Consider the following 17,638-nt stretch of genomic DNA (forward strand, 5'->3'; position numbering starts at 1 on the left):
TTGCACATTTTCGTTTTCCACATTTTTCGCTACATAACACGCGTCTCCTGCGCATGCGCTGACGTAAAATCATGTAATGCACGCTGGGATCCTGGAAACGGGTATATTGCGAGCCCGTATTCTAAGTTCAATGCTTCCATTCTGCATTTTCCTTTATTCTTTCCTTTTTCTGTACATTTGTGTTGAGTGCACTTCCCCTACACATTACACGCAAGCCTCTGCAATGCAAATGCCACAATGCGACTCCTTTTCAATTACTCACGGGCGCCGCTCTTCGCTTGACTCCGCAGCAGAACTTCGCGGAGACGACCTTATGGGAAAACAGGCCTTCCTCATTCTTGTAGAAAGAGGGATATGTGGAGTGCCGTGTATCGTATAGCACGAGTCTTTCGCTGCCATAAAGCGCGATTTCACGTTACGACTTCTTGAAGTCCAGTCTCTATTCGAGATTTCTCGCCGCTGCTGCTGCTAGCAGCGGCCGTTATGGGAGGCCTGGGCAAATGGCAATAAATTCGGTGCCGTCATAAATAAAGGAGGCAATAAAAAGGGGGCAGTCTTGGGAGCAATCGCTTGTCGTCGTGGTCAGGGTTCCCCCCCTTTTTTTTCCTTCAGCTGCCACGCGTCTGGTGTGGATGAATTTTCTTTTTTATACACATACATTTCTTTATTACGTAGGTCTCCACATTTTATATGTTTTTTTTTACGTTTTGTGTTTCTCCCTTTTTAAGAAATTCTGAAGTTGCTTCCTTGAGAAAGAGAGAGAGGGAGAGAGAAAAAAAATGTCGGGTTTCGTTTCGTTGCAGACTTTTGGGATAGAGAAGCAGGATGTTTTGACGTTCTGAATACATATTTCTTTTAGGATGAAAACGTAGAAGAGGTCGTTGAATAGAACTCCGTAGATTGACGCGAATATCTCGAAAAGAGGTTTCCTTCAAATGGCAGGACTTTTGTTGTGGTGCGTGGTGGTGGTGGATTCGAAATGATAAGCCGAGGTTGAGTCCTTTGGCCTTCCAAGGAAATTTAGGTATACAACCCTGCTAGGATGTCCTGTAATGACCAGCGGCAAAGGAATGCTAATTAAGCATCGTGATGTGATGTGATGTGAATAAAGAAAAAATGGGGATGTTAGTTTCGACGAAGTCAAACTGGCTACCCCGGTACACTTAATACAGAAAGTTCAAACCGATGATGAGATGATGAAAACACAAAGGGATGATGTCCAGAGACGAACAGAGATGATAATGGAGTTCAACATGTAGGTCAAAAGTTCAAGAGCTGCGCCCAAGTGAGAGTAAAGTGGCGGAATCGCCGGGGGCACACAGGACACATCACACATGTCATAGGATGTCCATAAGCCCGGTTGCATGCAAAAAGTCTTCAAGTGCCCTCAGCGCCTTGTCGGACGGAGGAGGACCTAACAGTTTCGTGATGTCGAAGGCTCGGGAGTCCACACGAGAGAGGCTTGTGTCTAATGTCCTTCGGCATCGACGTATTTCTGACACCTGAGAAGGATGTGTTCTACATCCTCTACAACGCCACACTCACTACAGTTCGGAGAGTCTCGCTTTCCGATTTTGAAGAGGAGACGTGCGCTGTACGGTACATTGAGCCGTAGCCTATGCAGGACAGTTGTCGTTTGTCGCGTAAAGGAAGGTGGTACTCGAAGGCGTAACCCTGGGTCGACCTGGTTAAGTATCGTATAGCGGGACCACTCGCATGAACAGGCTAGGGACGCGGTACGGAAACGATAAAAAAGTTGGTCCGACCGACAAAATGGATTTCAGTGCAACCAAGCCACAGAAAAAGAAAACAAAATGACTGTGCTGTCTCCTGCAATGACCTATTTGAATAAGTGATGACTCAATGCACAGACTCTGTTAGGTTGATAAAACTGAAAGGAGGACGATTAGCTGGTAAATATGCGTCTTAGTAGAAACCTTGAGCTTGAGGACCAAAATAGAGTGAGGACACGACACTGGTCCGCTGGAAAGCGCGCTGTATTGCACTGAAAGCACCACAGTGGAGTTCGTGCCGACTGCAATCTGCGGATTGTTCCTGTCACCTTTACATTTCTGTTCCGTGCATCTTGTGTGGGGAAACACGTGACTCGATATGGGTATTGCGGTGTAGCCAGGCAGTGGGTCAAAGGGAGTTACAATGTTCATATTTTCTTCGTGCACAGTAAGTAGGTAGCTTCTGTAACAATGCGATACGGACGGCCACGAAGAAAAAATAAATTGCATGCGGACAGCAGTACACTCTTAAAATGGTCACTTCCACAGACAAAAAATGTATATGCGTTTTTACCTCTAAAAGTTGAAGGTATGCGATAACCACGGCATTGCACAAGATCGCGTAATACTGGGACGTGTTTGACCGTCAAGATCGAAAGCGCGCCGAAAATACACTGAAACTAATTAAATTAATTCTCAAGTCCGCTCTTTCTCTGCACTGTACGCGGTAATGTTTGTTCACATAAATTTATGAAATAGGATGTGACTACTTCGTCTCGCCGCACAAATCTGAAAGTATTCCGCTGGCACAGTGCACATAAAACCATCATAAGCGTTACCGGTTTATATTTACGAGTAACAATTTGTTTACGGATTACATCCACCACATTCTCAGCGTGTAACCCATGCGGGTTATCATGACTCTGCCTGTACCCTCTGGCCACCAGAGAGTTTCGTCTAAGCTCGTTACCCATTATGTAACTTCTACTGCAGGAGTTATCCGTTTTCAGAGGTAACGTGTGAGAATTGGCAGTTTTAAGACTGTACCTTTTACTTTTAGAGGTAAAAACGCATATACATTTTTTACCTCTACAATAGTACAACTAACAAGTAACAACCTATTTATTAACGAAAAAATTTGCTGGTCGTTTTCGTGAAAAGCAGGGTAGTATGCCAGTGATGGTGGTCATGGTGATGGTACGAACGAACGAAGAGCGAATAGGTACGACCAATGAAACGTCACCCACTTTGCACTGAAGCGACGAGTGTATGCACACACACTCTTAAAAGTGAAATTCACCACATAGCACGCTCCTAGCCAACCATAATCTCGAATGATATCGTTATCTGCCCTGATTTGTTGAAAACGGGAGGCGTACGCCTTTTTTTGTGACACTTATGTTGTTCATAACTGTCCCAATAAAGGCGTACGCCTCCCGTTTTCAACAAATCAGTGAAGATAACGGATATCATTCGAGATGATGGTTGGCTAGCTGCGTGCTATGCGGTGAAGTTCATTTCTAAGAGTGCAAGTCGGTGTAACGTTGTCTGAGCTACAACGACCAGTTGAGTTTCCCATAAGCGATAAACCATGTATAAGCAACTGCTAGCGGGCGAGATAACAAAAATTTCGACGTCGCAGCGGAGACTTCACCGCTGCAAAAGCCAGCACGTTGATTACTGAGCCAGGCACTATAGCATAGCTATAAGGATGTCTAATATGTTCCCCATATCGCCGAGGAAATCTCCAAACTATATGTACAGCTCTATGTACACACTATGTACGGGGAATATGCCTGTGTATGTGGGAAGTAACAGGGTAATATAGGTTTTCGATAGCCGATATCTTCCTGTCGGTTCCGATCTTCGGTGTCGTCTCTCGTATTCGACGCGCTAACGACGGAGAAAAGTTTGAGCTGGCAAGTCGAAAAAAAAAAAAAAGCGAGATCAATAGCGAGCTTTCGGCGAGCTCATCATTCATAGCTCCCTCCCACCCCTCCTCCTCAATTTTCTGCTTGGTCTGCTGATGACAACCGCGATTTTCAAGTTCGAAAACCTCCCGTATTCAATCTTACTCTTGGGAGCGCCGAATATTTCGATGTGTGCGGGGAGAGAGCGAGAGAGACTCATCAATGCTTCGGGAATTATTTCTCGCTTCGCGGAAACTTTTGAGCGCACCTAATCATCGGTTCATATCGACTAGCTTCTGGTTCATTTGAAGAGTTTTAAGAATATTTTGAGTTCCTGCTAACTGTAGTTACGGGAAATGAAAACGACATGTGCACGCCCTCGTAGAGGTGCGTATAATTGCGGTTGTTTACACCTCGGTGTGAAAGGTGTATTGATGTATTTATTATTATTTCACGCGAAGGTATAAAACGCTTGATACACGTGCGACAGAGGAACTAGTGGGAAATCTAACGGTTACAAAAAGTATTAATGCGACGAGTAAATTACAAAGAATACAACAAGCACAACAATGATAACTACATGATACAGCAGCAATATCAGTGGGGTTACATACATATGATGAAACGTTGCACTTTTTTTTTCTAAACAGTGAAAAATGTGTACAGTTGTTTGTCTCTGGTGGCGGGATCCGTTCAGTTGCGCTTCGAAAAAGAAATGTAAGTTTGCCCAAATCTGTTTCAGAAATTGATAACTTTAGTATGTACAATCTGTTCACTCTTAGAAATGAACTTCACCGCATAGCCCGCTCCTAGCCAACCATAATCTCGAATGATATCGTTATCTGCCCCGATTTGGTGAAAACGGGAGGCGTACGCCTTTTTTGTGACAATTATGAACAGTAAGTGTCACAAAAAAGGCGTACGCCTCCCGTTTTCAACAAATCAGGGCAGATAACAATATCATTCGAGATGATGGTTGACTAGGAGCGTGCTATGTGGTGAAGTTCATTTTTAAGAATGTATTGACTTGTTTTAAATTCAATACAATTTAGTACGGATGAAGTGAATTAGTTTTACATTGTAATTTGTAAGATATGCTTCGTATGCTGTACGTTGCGTTAAGTGTGTTAGAGCTATATACAATAAGGATGATGTATGTGATAAATATGATAAGTGGTTTAGAATATGTAATGTAATATGAATATGTTAGAACCGTACACTCTTAAAAATGAACTTCACCTCATAGCACGCTTCTGGCCAACCATCATCTGGAGTGATATCGTTATCTGCCCTGATTTGTTGAAAACGGGAGGCGTACGCCTTTTCTGTGACAATTATGAACAGCATAAGTGTCACAAAAAGGCGTACGCCTCCCGTTTTCAACAAATCAGGCCAGATAACGATATCATTCGAGATGATGGTTGGCTAAGAGCGTGCTATGAGGTAAAGTTCATTTTTAAGAGTGTATATCGGAACATCCCAGCGCATGTACATGCCCATTGCAACGAACCTGCTGGTAAAAATAAAGAAAAAAGACCCTTGTGCCCAAGCGTAGGTCCACCCTTTTATCACGCGCCAAAACAGAGCAAGACGTAATCTGTATCAGATAAGTAGAAGTAATTATTTGTTATATTGGCGTCTTATAAGCAAACAATACGCAAAAATTCAGTTACGAAGATAGTAGAAGGTATAATACTAATAGAGTATCAATACGCGACAGCATCCCGGATATACCTCAGGTAAATAAATGATCCTCGTGGTGATATGACAAATGATACTCCGGGATCGTTATTCTATTCCTCGGCGCTACCAGCCGGCGCTTTCTAATTGCTGATATTTTCATTACTTGCCTTATTCGATTAGTATGCTAATTTTGATCGTTATAGCAACACTTATCTTCGTAGAATACGAAAGCTCGTATTATCTTTGTAGTTTTGAGATATAGACTCACACTGCATGGTTGCTATTACATTCTCGATGACAAAACATTTAACGTCGTACGTCATTGTCATGTCAAGTGAGAACATGCGTACAAATCGTAACGATCGTTTTCTATAGCTCTTATATATAGCTATATAAGTAGCTAATCTAATATAGCTATTATAATATAATATATAATAAACAAATATATATGAATATACCCAACAATTCGGTAATCCAGAAGATGTAGGGTTCGAGTCCTACAGCTCACTAACCTTTTCAGTGACTTCCATCTTTCATACCCAACTGGTCCGCTATTCCGTTTCAGCTCAATGGGAAAGAAAGAGAGCAAAAAAGAAACAAACAAACAAAATGTGTCATGGCACGAGCACGTCCGTTCGAGGAAATTCCATATCCAGTCTCGCACCATCCAATTAAAAGCGGCGTCTGAGGAATGCAACACGCGAAGAAAAGCTCATTAACGCGTTTTCAAGAGCACGAAACAGACATAATGGCTCTTTACTGCCCCCCCCCCCCCCTCCCGTCTTCTCTCTCTCGCGCACATTGTGGATATCTCCCGGACGACGTGCTACTCGGCCCCCCCACGAGAGATAGAGGAGAAAGAAACGGATTCCGTTACCGTATGGGCTCGTACCTTCCTTTTTCTACTTAGCTCAATTTTACTTTGTTTCGAAGTGGGTGAGGTGGGAGGGTAAGCTGATCACGAAGAAAGGCATATAGTCTGAACCGGCAGGTTCGAAAGTGATAAATGATGTGCAAGCAAGTGGTTACAGCAGGGGGTCTGCGAACGAACTCTGACTGTGCGCGCGCTCCGGTGAATATCTGCCGATGAATTTCCGTTCTCTGATGGGTGTTCTGTTTATGCTTTTTAAGGTTGGTTAGCTATAGCCTATCGGTGAGTCAAAACGTCAGATGGCGTGATTTCCTCGCAACGTTGTTTTTGCCCACATTCATTTGCTCGTCTTATTTAAGTTTCTTGTAGTGAACCAATAGCCGACGGATGGGTGATCAACATTTTGTACCGTAAGATTAAGCGTGCACGATAGTCTGAAGTACACCGAACGTGTGTGTGTGTGTGGGGGGGGGGGGTATGAAGATATATAAAGAAAAAAGAGGAAAGGTCAGCCACACAGAGGTCGGCTTGCTATTCAAAAAAAAGAAAAGAAAACGAAGGAAGGAAATATAGAAATAATAATAAGAAAAAAAAAACTGAAAAATCACACACACGATCACAAGGCCTTGATAAGGTCCGAGCGAACGTGGAATATCACTGTTCCCTATGCGTTCCCTAATGCTATGGCACAAGTCCTCAAGGGGATGCGATTAGGGACCACATGGACGTGACACAAAAAACGCGTTGTTACGGATCATGCATAGGATGTTGTGGTGTGCTCATCTTAACTATCGAATTAACTCAATCACGTATTTGAGGGGTTAATTGTTGATTAATTGTTACTTTTAATTGTTTCAATGTATTTGTACACGAACAAAAAGGGATAAGACAGCGTCAGGACCCCCTGCTCCGCACTCTTAAATCAGAACCTCACCAGTACTCCTTTTTGTGACAATTAACGTAACTGTTTAAGTGTCATAAAAGGGCGTACGATGTCATCCAGCATGATATTAGGTTAGGGGCGTGTTATGCGGTGAAGTTAAGGGTGCAGTGTCTCTGCTCCAACAAAACAGAAAAAAAAAGAGAAAAAAGGTTTGTCACTTGCCTAAATTATAGGAAAGGTTTTAGTCAGTCCAACAAGAAACAGCAGATGCATCCGTGACGCAGTGTATGCATTTAGGGGGCTTTCCGCACAACTGCAGATAGACATACTATCCGCAGTATCATTCCGCAGTGTACAAAGCTTACTGCAATTATTGTTCGGGTCGACTTTTGTTGCACATGCCTTCGAACTTTTCAGCCAACTGAGAAACTTGTGACACGTGTCGTTTGGAGCTTTTCTATCTGTCTGTCTTCTTCTTCTTTTTTGCTTTCTCTTTTATGGGCGCCTGGATACACAGAAATATACTGATTGCTTACTTCTCCACTCGTGCTGCAAAATCGATTCTGCTTTTTCCGGTAAGGGCCGGTATTAACGTCGGATGGCAAGAGAAACAGACTGAACGTAACCTAATGCTTTTGCTTGCGTTCTTTCCGACATTGCAAAACCTCCGGTTCACAAATGAGAAATGGTTTTAAAAGGCAGTACGTATTGTGTTCCCATCCTATACCTGACATAGGGTGAAGCATCATTGTTTAATTTTGTAAGATTTTGATTTGTAAGATTTGTAAGATAAGTGATTTTGCGAATCACTCCTGTGAGAACTATATATAGTTATCACAGGAGTGATTCGCCCTCACACTCTTAGCCACAAAAAAGATGCCACAAAATGGCACATTGACGCCTTTTGTGACACGCAGTTATGTCGATTGTCACAAAAGGGTGTACGCCCTGCGTTTTCCACAAATCGAGAGGGATAACGTTAGGGATAGTTCCTATTGTGGGATAACGTTACCTTGGGCAGTGACCTTCCGCGTATCATGTACAGTAAAATTCTGTGTTAGGGACGCACACTCTTAAAACAGAACTTCACCACATACCACGCCAACCACACTCTTAAGAATGAACTTCACCACATAGCACGCTCCTAGCCAACCATCACCCCGAATGGCAACGTTTTCAGCAAATCAGGGGCGAGAACGTTGTCATTCGGGATTATGGTTGGCTACGAGCGTGCTATGTGGTGAAGTTCATTTCTAAGAGTGTAGGAGCGTGCTGTGCGGTGAAGTTCATTTTTAAGAGTGTGGGCCAGATTATCTTGTCCCAGATATGCGCCTCCCCCCTGTTTTGAACAAATCAGGACACAGAATGAGATTATTCGGAATGACGGTTGTTAAGGAGCGTGCTATGTGGTGAAGTTCTGTTTTTAACGGTGTGTATCATCACTGGGGCGAGGTGTATGGCAAATTAGTCGTAAAATGATTACAGGGTACAGCGCCTGCAGATTCCCACCTCGTCTCGCATTTCCGGTGTATTCAGTAGCGATTTTTTTTCCCCACGCACTCCTAAATGTTAAATGCCGCAATGGCAACGAACGCCCGTTCCAACGAAGCGACGACAAGCGTGTGGGCGAGAGACCCGTGAGCCGACAACATTAATGACCTCCAGACGAAAGAGGCGGCCCGCAAAAAAGTAAGGGTGGCTCACGGGGCAGCCGTTTTTCGACTGGGTGGGCCCTGCTAGAAGCACGTGCCACGCAAGGGCGTCACCCTGTACAGGCGAGGACTTTGGTGACATGCGTTGCTTAAAAAGAAAAAAAAAAAAAAAAGAAATAGAGAAAGAAGAGAAATACATCGGTGTTTAACTCAAGGAGTAGCTTGATGCGGTTTAGCCGTCTCTTTGTACTAAGGCCGCGAAGCGACGTCTCTTCCAAACCGAATATATGTATTCGAATTGTTCCAGAGCTGTACTCGTAAGCACCAAAACAAATTAGGTGCCGCTGCGTACATGTTCTGTATATCCGTATATTTATTCATTTACGCATCCTGTGGCCTCGAAGGCTATGTAAAACATAACTCTTGTGCTATAAGATCAAAGCGTAGTGTACACTCTTAAAAATGAACTTCACCGCATAGCACGCTCCTAGCCAACGATCATCTCGAATGTTTTAGTTATCTGCTCTGATTCGTTGAAAGCGGGAAGCGTACGCCTTTTTTGTGGCACTTATACTTATTGTCACAAAAACTGTGTACGGCTCCCGTTTTCAACAAATCAGGGCAGACAACGATATCATTCGAGATGATGGGTGACTAGGAGCGTGCTATGTGGTGAAGTTCGTTTCTAAGAGTGTAGGATACATTGTGTGGAGTTCGCTGCTTCGGGTATGTAATTGCTCGCTTTTTATTCGCTTCGGTTTAAAAATTACTATTCTCACAGCCCTACTTTGTTGCCTTACACTTTGTGATCTTAAACGCTCCGCATCAGGCTATGCGAAACAGTAAAGGCGCAGATATAGTCCAACGTTTTTGGCGTCGCAGTCAGCGACAGCCGAAGTCAGGCACGCCAAGCAAAGCGATCGGGGAAATATGGGTTTATAGTCTGACACGCGTCAGCAGTGGCCTGCGACCGTTGCGCATGCGCAAAGTCGCTGTGACTGCAGCAGCGCGACTGCGACTGCGCTGATCTGACTGCGCGAACGCGGTCGGCGAAAAATAGAACATGTTCTATTCTGCGCGGGCGACGTCCTAGCGCGTTGAATGCCGCCGGCCGCGCTAGCCACTGGACTATAGAGGGTGTGATTTCCCCTGGCGTAGCGCAACTGTGCAGCGCGCGTACGCGCAGCACAGTTACGTCGTACTATAAATGCGCCTTGACTCAAGATTTTGCCAGACTGCTTATGGCACTGTCGATGGAGTAATCCATTCTTGTAGTACTACGCAAAGATAAAGTGATCCATCCTTTTTTCTTTTTCTTTTTGCAGATAAGAAGACTGTAGAAACATTGCTCAATGTCACACCGTGGACTTTTCAACAATGTAAGTTCAGCTGCAAGTGTTCTGGAACAGCCGGCTTCACATTCAGAGAACCACATCTCCATATTATTTTCTTTTCAACTCAACTCAACCCAACTCAACTCAACCCCACCTAACTTAACTAGCTCAACTTTTCAGTTATGAGAGCTGCACAGCACCAAAAGCCAATTTGGTTGGAGTTCCAACGCAAACGTTCTTTAGATTGAGTACGCCCAAATTGTCATAATGAGGAAATGAAAAGCTTTCACTTGTAACGTGGATATGCTCAGCGGTGAATCCCACATAAGCATGTTTTAGAGCCGAGGTACCTTCCTTGCTCAACACTCTAAAAACAGAACTTCACCGCATAGCACGCTGAAGGCAAACATTTGCACAGAATGATACTTTTATCACTTTTGATTTGTGGAAAGCGCTGGGCATGCGCCTTTTTGGGACACTTAACATGACTACATAAGTGTCCCGAAAAGGCTTACGCCTCCTGTTTTCACCAAATCCACAGTGATAAAGGTATCATTCTGAACTCTAAAAAACAGAACTTCACCACATAGCACGCTGTGCGCCAAACATTGCCGCGAATGATCGGCTTATCACTTTTGATTCGAGGAGAGAGGGAGGCGTACGCCTTTTTGTGGCAATTGCCATATATCCAAATTGCCACAAAAAGGCGCACGCAACCCGTCTCTCCTCGAATCAGAGGCGATAACCCTATCATTCGTGGCAATGGTTGGCGCACAGCGTGCTATGCGGTGAAGTTCTGTTTTTAGAGTGAGCTGCCTGACGCGTAGCGCTGTCACCGCTACGTTACTAAGGACGTAAAAAAAAATCAATGCGACATGAAAAGAGAAAACGAGCAAATACGCTAATCACTGAGCACGGTCGATAACAATGGCCGGCTGCTTGCGAGCTGGTTTTGCCACACTTGCACTCGAGTTGCGGGAAAGTATGCTTTACGGGCTTGTGCTTTCTTTCTTTCTCTTGTCCTTTTCATTCTTCTTTGTACACTTTTGAAAGTGTTGACGAACGAGAAAAAAAAACGTAGAAGCGGACTCTGTATACATATACTAGAGACACAGTAACTGTAAAAAGAAAACCAAATCAAATTACATGCGTACCACCTTACGATGCGACAAAGTGTTGATTTACACCGCGTACAACGACGTTTTGTTTCTGAATGTCCCGCATTCCCCTCTTATTTACTGCCGTGCGGAGAAGGGAGCTGCCGTCGTACGAGCGCGGAATTTCAATGAGAACGCGGGACAAGCATGGAACCCCCGACGACGACGACGCATAGGAACTCATTTGCGTAAAATGTTGATCTTGCGAGTTTGCTTTGGCGGTCTGGAAGTCGACTGCCTTGTGCGCGCCGGACCCCACACACGACAGAGGATGGGTATATACAATGGCTCCCTCCGGTCCATGGAGTTTCTGCGTAAACTCAACAGCGTCGCGTCGCGATAACCTTTCGTTCCGTGTTCAGCCTATATATTGGTAGGGGGGGAATGTTTGGCTGGTACGTGATGAGCACTATGGCCCGTATAGTCCTATGCCGTGAAGCTTCGGGAAGTTCACAGGTTCTTTTTTTTTTTTTTTTCAGAAATATGGTTGCTCCGAAAATGGTTGCTCTTTTTTTGGCCGTTTTTTGTTGCCAAACTTGCAGAGTAGCTGCAATAAACGGGACAAAAAGCAAAAAAAAAAAAGAAAAAGAAAACCGCCGCTAATAATTTTTTTTCGAGTTTATATGTACATGCTGCCTGTATTCGTCCTTTCCTCGATCTCTCATGTATGCGGTAGACCAAAATTTGTCGTTTTTCTCTCCCTGCCCGTTTATTACGCCATTTTACCTCCCTCCTGCGCAGACTCCGATTTTCTTGTTCCTATCATCATCAGAAATGTGTGTGTTCTCCTCACTTCAATAACAGCAGATTCCCCACCACTCTGGTTCCTGCATACGTGGCAGCACCAAAGAGGTTTTCGCAAAGCGTTTCATCTATTTCTGCATGTTCCATGTCCCACCGCGTATTACATATCACGATGCGAGCAAACGGGCACTGGAAACTGGAATACAGCGAGCACTACGGAACGAGAAACGTCGACGTTCTTGCCTTGAAGCGAAGTGTAGTTACAGCAGGGAGAACAAACAGGCGATTCTCGCGTGCCGGAGGGAATCGACTGATCAAGCTGCCAAATACTCTCGTCGACTATCCGTTCGCCCTGTATAGGAGCATGACAGCGTCTGATCAGGTACGGCCTACGGGCAAGCCTCTGTTCGCGATATTGCGCTGTGAAGTTCGCTGTCGGTTTGGATTCTGAGTGATGCACGTTACGTGTTGCCCTTTGCAATAGTAGCTTTCCTTTTTCCTTTTCCTAAGCTTTGATTACATCTATACAAAATTTGTTCTTTTTTTACAGAACTCGGCATGCGTACAATTTTCAAAGCACAGCAGTGTGATCCTCAGTGTGAGTCGGTATCACTCTAAGAAAAAAGGGTGTGAAAAAGTGGTAACTTCCATAGTTACCACCTACACTGTTAAAACGGAACGTCACCGCATAGCAAGCTCCTAGCCAACCATCATCGCGAATGATATCGTTATCTGCCCTGATTTGTTGAAAATGGGAGGCGTACGCCTTTTTTGTGACACTTATGCTGTTCATAATTGTCACAGAAAAGGCGTATGCTTCCCATTTTCAACAAATCAGGGCAGATAACGGTATCATTCGAGATGATGGTGGCAAGGAGCGTGCTATGCGGTGAAGTTCATTTTTAAGAGTGTAGGTCACCATAGCGTCTGATAAAGGGTGTAAAAGAGTGGTAAAAGCAACTAGTATATATCCAGGCTGCTACAAAGAGGCGTACTCCCCCTCCCTCGCTCACCGAATCAGGAGCTGTAACCCTGTCATTCGTGGCAATGGTTGACGGACAACGTGCTATGCGGTGAAGTCCTGTTTTGCGAGTGAGGTAGCAACCTTTTAGGCACAACGTATGCGACAATTATTACCTCCTATAAAGGGTGCAACTACTCCACCCTTTTTGCTAAAAGTGTATATAGCGCGGCCCCCTGGCTGATCCCAAGATCGCGGGTTCAACCCCTGCCGAGGATGGTGGCAGCTTGGTGGAAAGGTACAAGTTTTGCTCAGACACGACGCCGTCTTCCGCGAGGGGCGCTAAATGTGGTGTGCCGTTTGTCGATATTTCGGCGCGCGTTACAGGCCATGGTTAAAGGTGTCGCTCGTGATCGCAGTTGTCTCGCGACGTAAGGCCCCGAATTATGAACTGGGCAGATGGCCAGCCGGACGAACATCGCCAGTGTCTTAAAACAGAACGCCTCACCTTTCTGCATTATCATCATTCGTCGTGAATGTGTCTGTGTGCGTGACTACAGCCGCTAGCGCGGATCGTGTGTCAAAGAGGCACTAAAATGCAAAAGCAACTTGTTCTGAAATGAAAGTCTGCGTTTCAATTAGTTATGATGCAAGCAAAATTATAGTTCATACAGCGCTACCGTTTAGAAGAAAGACGCAATGAAAACTGAGCCGGCAACGAATGGATCCTGTGGAAGCAGAGATTGACGGCATCCAATCAGACAGCAGGAGAAGCGCGCGCATGCCTGTCGTGTGCGTGTGGATTTGGAACGGATCCGGTCGTATACGTGACATTCTCGGGTAAACATAAACAAGCCCCCATCACAACTTCCGGTGCCGCGAAGATTTTCGGTCCTTCCGCGACTAAAGATGCTCGGAACCAGCCACCATGCAGAATGATATCGGTCACTTCCCTGATTTGTTGAAAATGGGAGGCGTACGCCTCTTTGTGGCAATTTGAATTGCCGTAAAAAGGCGATAACTGCCCTCTCTCTCCTCCAATCAGAAGCGATAACTGTATGAATCGGCATTGTGGTTGGCGCAGAGCGTGTTTGCTGCGAAACCGGATGTCGTTTTGACAACAAACCGGAAGTGGTGCAGAAAGGCGTGTATAGTGTTGTGTACATGCGCGGCATGACGCGCATTTTTGCATCTTTCAATATCGATTTATTGAATTGTAGCCCACAACAGTAATCACAAATGTTCTAGTGACAACAATATTATATTCGCGTCCTTCGGACAGCGACATCACCAGTTCCCTTGGTAGTCACACTATGTTCTTCGCCGAAACCTACACTCTTAAAAATGAACTTCACCGCATAGCACGCTCCTAGCCAACCATCATCTCGAATGATATCGTTATCTGCCCTGATTTGTTGAAAACGGGAGGCGTACGCCTTTTTTGTGACACTTATGCTGTTCATAATTGTCACAGAAAAGGCGTACGCCTCCCATTTTCAACAAATCAGGGCAGATAAAGATATCATTCGCGATGATGGTTGGCTAGGAGCTTGCTATGCGGTGAAGTTCATTTTTAAGAGTGTATATACCGGAACTGCTCCATGGCGTGGAACGCGCAGCATGGGCTAAAAGCACCGATGTACGAGCTGAAGCGACGTTCACTGCTTAGTGCCGAGGCAAGAAAGAGCTCGGAATAATTCTGATTGTATAGCTTCATAACGGAATCAAAATTTATGAATTACGACAACAAGTGCGAAATTAACATAGCGTGTAACGTAAATTGAAGTGAACTTGTGCGAGCATTTTAGTGCCCTTCGCTCTAATAAAAAAAGGAGTAATTTTACTCCCTTCACGGACTAAATGCATTGCCACAAAAAATAGTCCCTTTCGGGAGTAAATGCAGGGGACTAAATGAATGCTACAGAGTGGAGAATGCATTTCACGTTCTGTGTTAAGAGTCCCAGGTACATAATTCGTGTGCATGCATGGAAATACTTTGAATCAAACCGTCAACCGTGATATATCGAGTGATATAAAATCTTGCCACATACATAGAGCACAATTTGCGACAAAAGAATACGCTAACTGTTTCTTACTGTGAGTGGGTGGGAAATTGCTAAGTTGGCTGAGATATACAGCCTTATGCCATCAAATTGATGAAAGAACACATATTTACGACTGTTGCATTCAGAAGACCATTTGCGCAGTTCAGCAACAATTTTCAGTTCTGGGGAGTAAATGTCGGGGTTGGGGGACTAAGATGGGGAGTAAGTGCAGTTTAAGGGACTAGAAGTTGCAATTACTCCCTATTTTGCTCCTTTTTTTTTTCTTAGAGTGTTGAACGCCATTTTTTGTGTGTAATACACTGAAACCACCTCCGGCATTCCTGCGTATGTGTATACGTGTAATGTTTTCACCAGACATCATTGCAACAACAATAACAAAGGACAAATGATGACGATGTCTATAACGAAAACCCGAGATGACGGTGACCTGGGGCGTTTCACCGGTGATGCTATCGCAGAAACTTTAGCAACGTTCTCGCAGTGCATCTGGTCGTAACGCTGCTGTTCAATCCGTTCCCACACCATATCCCAGAAGAAACGGGCATCACGTGCCGGCACTCAGCTCTATTCCTCGTTAAGGGGCATCCCCCCACACACCGATATCTCTCCTGCAACGGAACTCACCAATACACGTTGCGACAGCCCGCACGTTGTCAGATATAAGTTATAAGGCGGAAATTGCGACCCTCGATGCCCTCTTTCTCCCTTTCTCTTTTTCTCTTTTGGCGTCCGAGATGAGTGTCTGCATTGGAGCTGATTTATATCGTCACGATCTTCCTTTAGATTTGTCCTTTTCTCGGGCGACTTAAGCCGAAAAGTGGCCTGACAACTTTTACGGCAAGGAGCCGCTGTCGATTTTGATGCGGCTCAAAGACGTGAAAACGTCCCCGCACGATACAATACCCCGCTGGGTGGGAAGAAAGAAAAAAAAGAGCAGACGTGGGAAAAGTGCCTCCGCCAATCGCGGCATTGTTGAAACATATGACGCAAGGTGAGTGCATTTAGAAGCGTCGAGATAAATCCAGGTGTAATTAATAAGGCACGCGTGCGTTGGGTTTTCATTGGAAGAATATCAGGTTTTTGCGGCCGGAAGAGGAATATATATCATATGAAAGGAGAGCGCCTTGGCTTTTGAAGTCTTGTGAGGATGAAAGGTGAAGCATGGTAGGAAAGGGCAAGCCTGAAGTGTGTGAGATTGGTCGAAGTTCCGGGAATTTCGATATATATATGAAGGAAGATGCCGTGAGTCGTGACTATGCACTTTAGATTGTTAGGTTATTGCACGTAACGGATTATCAGTAGTCGTTCCTTCTTATTTCTTTTTTTTTTTTTTTTGTGACTTCCAAATTATTTGGTTCTCCCGAAACATATAGGCGCATTTTAGCCACATACCATATCTATTTAGATGGAATGGATGTTAGACATTTGCAGCTGATTTTTAACGGGTACAGCTTAAACGTAAGCTGTTCCAATGAAAGACGAGAACTGATAGCCTCGGCTGTGTTAATTTTTCCGTCGCCGATTTAAAAGCACTCATTTCCGACACTGGTGTGCCTAATTTATATTATTTACTAGAACTGCACTCGTACTGTGACTTTTGTTGAGACCGTCTGTGTGTGTCCGTTTTTCGTCGCCTCTATAGTCTCGTTTGTTTGTTTGTTTTTTTCATAATCTTGTTATCATGTGACCTTTATGTCTTTGCGCACCGACATTATCTGGCTTCATGTCATACCAAGGACTTGGATGTAGTACCGTCACTCACCTATCACTAATCTCATCGTTTCGTACCTGATACTGGTGAGCGACAAATTAAGCGGCAGATTTGAACACTCATCGTCACTATGTGTTTATTGCTTGTTGTTGCTTTCCATCTTCTACATTTCGCGATAGCTTGACGACACGACTAAGAACCACCCATCACTCCACACTCCAAACTTCTTGAGGCAGAATCCATATTCGCTGAAATGATAACACACTGTACTTCCATATGCCCAATCCGCGACCTCTGCGTGGGATGTCCACATAATCCCCCGAACAAGATCCCTATACATGTAGCCGCATTCATCATATTCCTCTACATCCATTCATCCCAACGCATCGCATCATGAAAATACATATACAGGGAAAGAATATCGTCTTGATACAGAGCCACCGCAAACAAGATCACTCATGTACCCTGTTTTCTCCGCGAGCGATGGGCATCAAAGTCCGAAGCACTAGATGCGTTTTTGCTTTTCGCTTCCATGCATGGTAGAAAGGAAAAAGGCCGCATCGTCCGGCCACTGCATATCAGTTGGTCCTCTAGCCACACAGGATTTGCTTGCATCTTCTTTTTGTTACTGGTGAAAAAAGAAAACAGCGTTTGTCTTTTGTGTACAGCGACGAGGAGGACCAAGTCCGTTTTGCATGAATACTTCGTGGCGCCGCTACGCTGTCTTTGAATGGATGCCGCCACATACAAACCAGAGTTGCCCGCTCGTGGCTGCGATTTAGTGCCCGCGATGGATTGCCTGCCCGCGTTTAGACCGAACTGATATTACATATGCAAGGATGCTTTCGCCCTTTTAATCCGAGCCGTCCGCACGAAATAAATTCCCGCGGAGAAGGATTACGCGGGTAGCGTGTTCTGTTAAAGTAACAAGGG

The 17,638-nt window shown here is 44.7% G+C and overlaps 2 protein-coding genes across 2 annotated transcripts in view; one reads left to right on the forward strand and one right to left on the reverse strand.

Moving 5' to 3' along the window:
- Positions 1 to 17,638, forward strand: part of LOC135368606 (la-related protein 7-like) — a 175,204-nt gene that overhangs the window by 97,354 nt on the left and 60,212 nt on the right. The window contains exon 4 of the mRNA XM_064601996.1: positions 10,058 to 10,111. Coding sequence (XP_064458066.1) covers positions 10,110 to 10,111 — 2 coding nt within the window. The 5' untranslated portion in view covers positions 10,058 to 10,109. The remainder of the gene's footprint in view (positions 1 to 10,057; positions 10,112 to 17,638) is intronic.
- LOC135368607 (bone morphogenetic protein 2-like) overlaps positions 1 to 17,638 on the reverse strand; it is an 86,531-nt gene that overhangs the window by 55,277 nt on the left and 13,616 nt on the right. The gene's annotated exons all lie outside the window — the stretch shown is intronic.

The sequence above is a fragment of the Ornithodoros turicata genome, chromosome 9, assembly GCF_037126465.1.
Source record: "Ornithodoros turicata isolate Travis chromosome 9, ASM3712646v1, whole genome shotgun sequence".
Classification (NCBI taxonomy): domain Eukaryota; kingdom Metazoa; phylum Arthropoda; class Arachnida; order Ixodida; family Argasidae; genus Ornithodoros; species Ornithodoros turicata.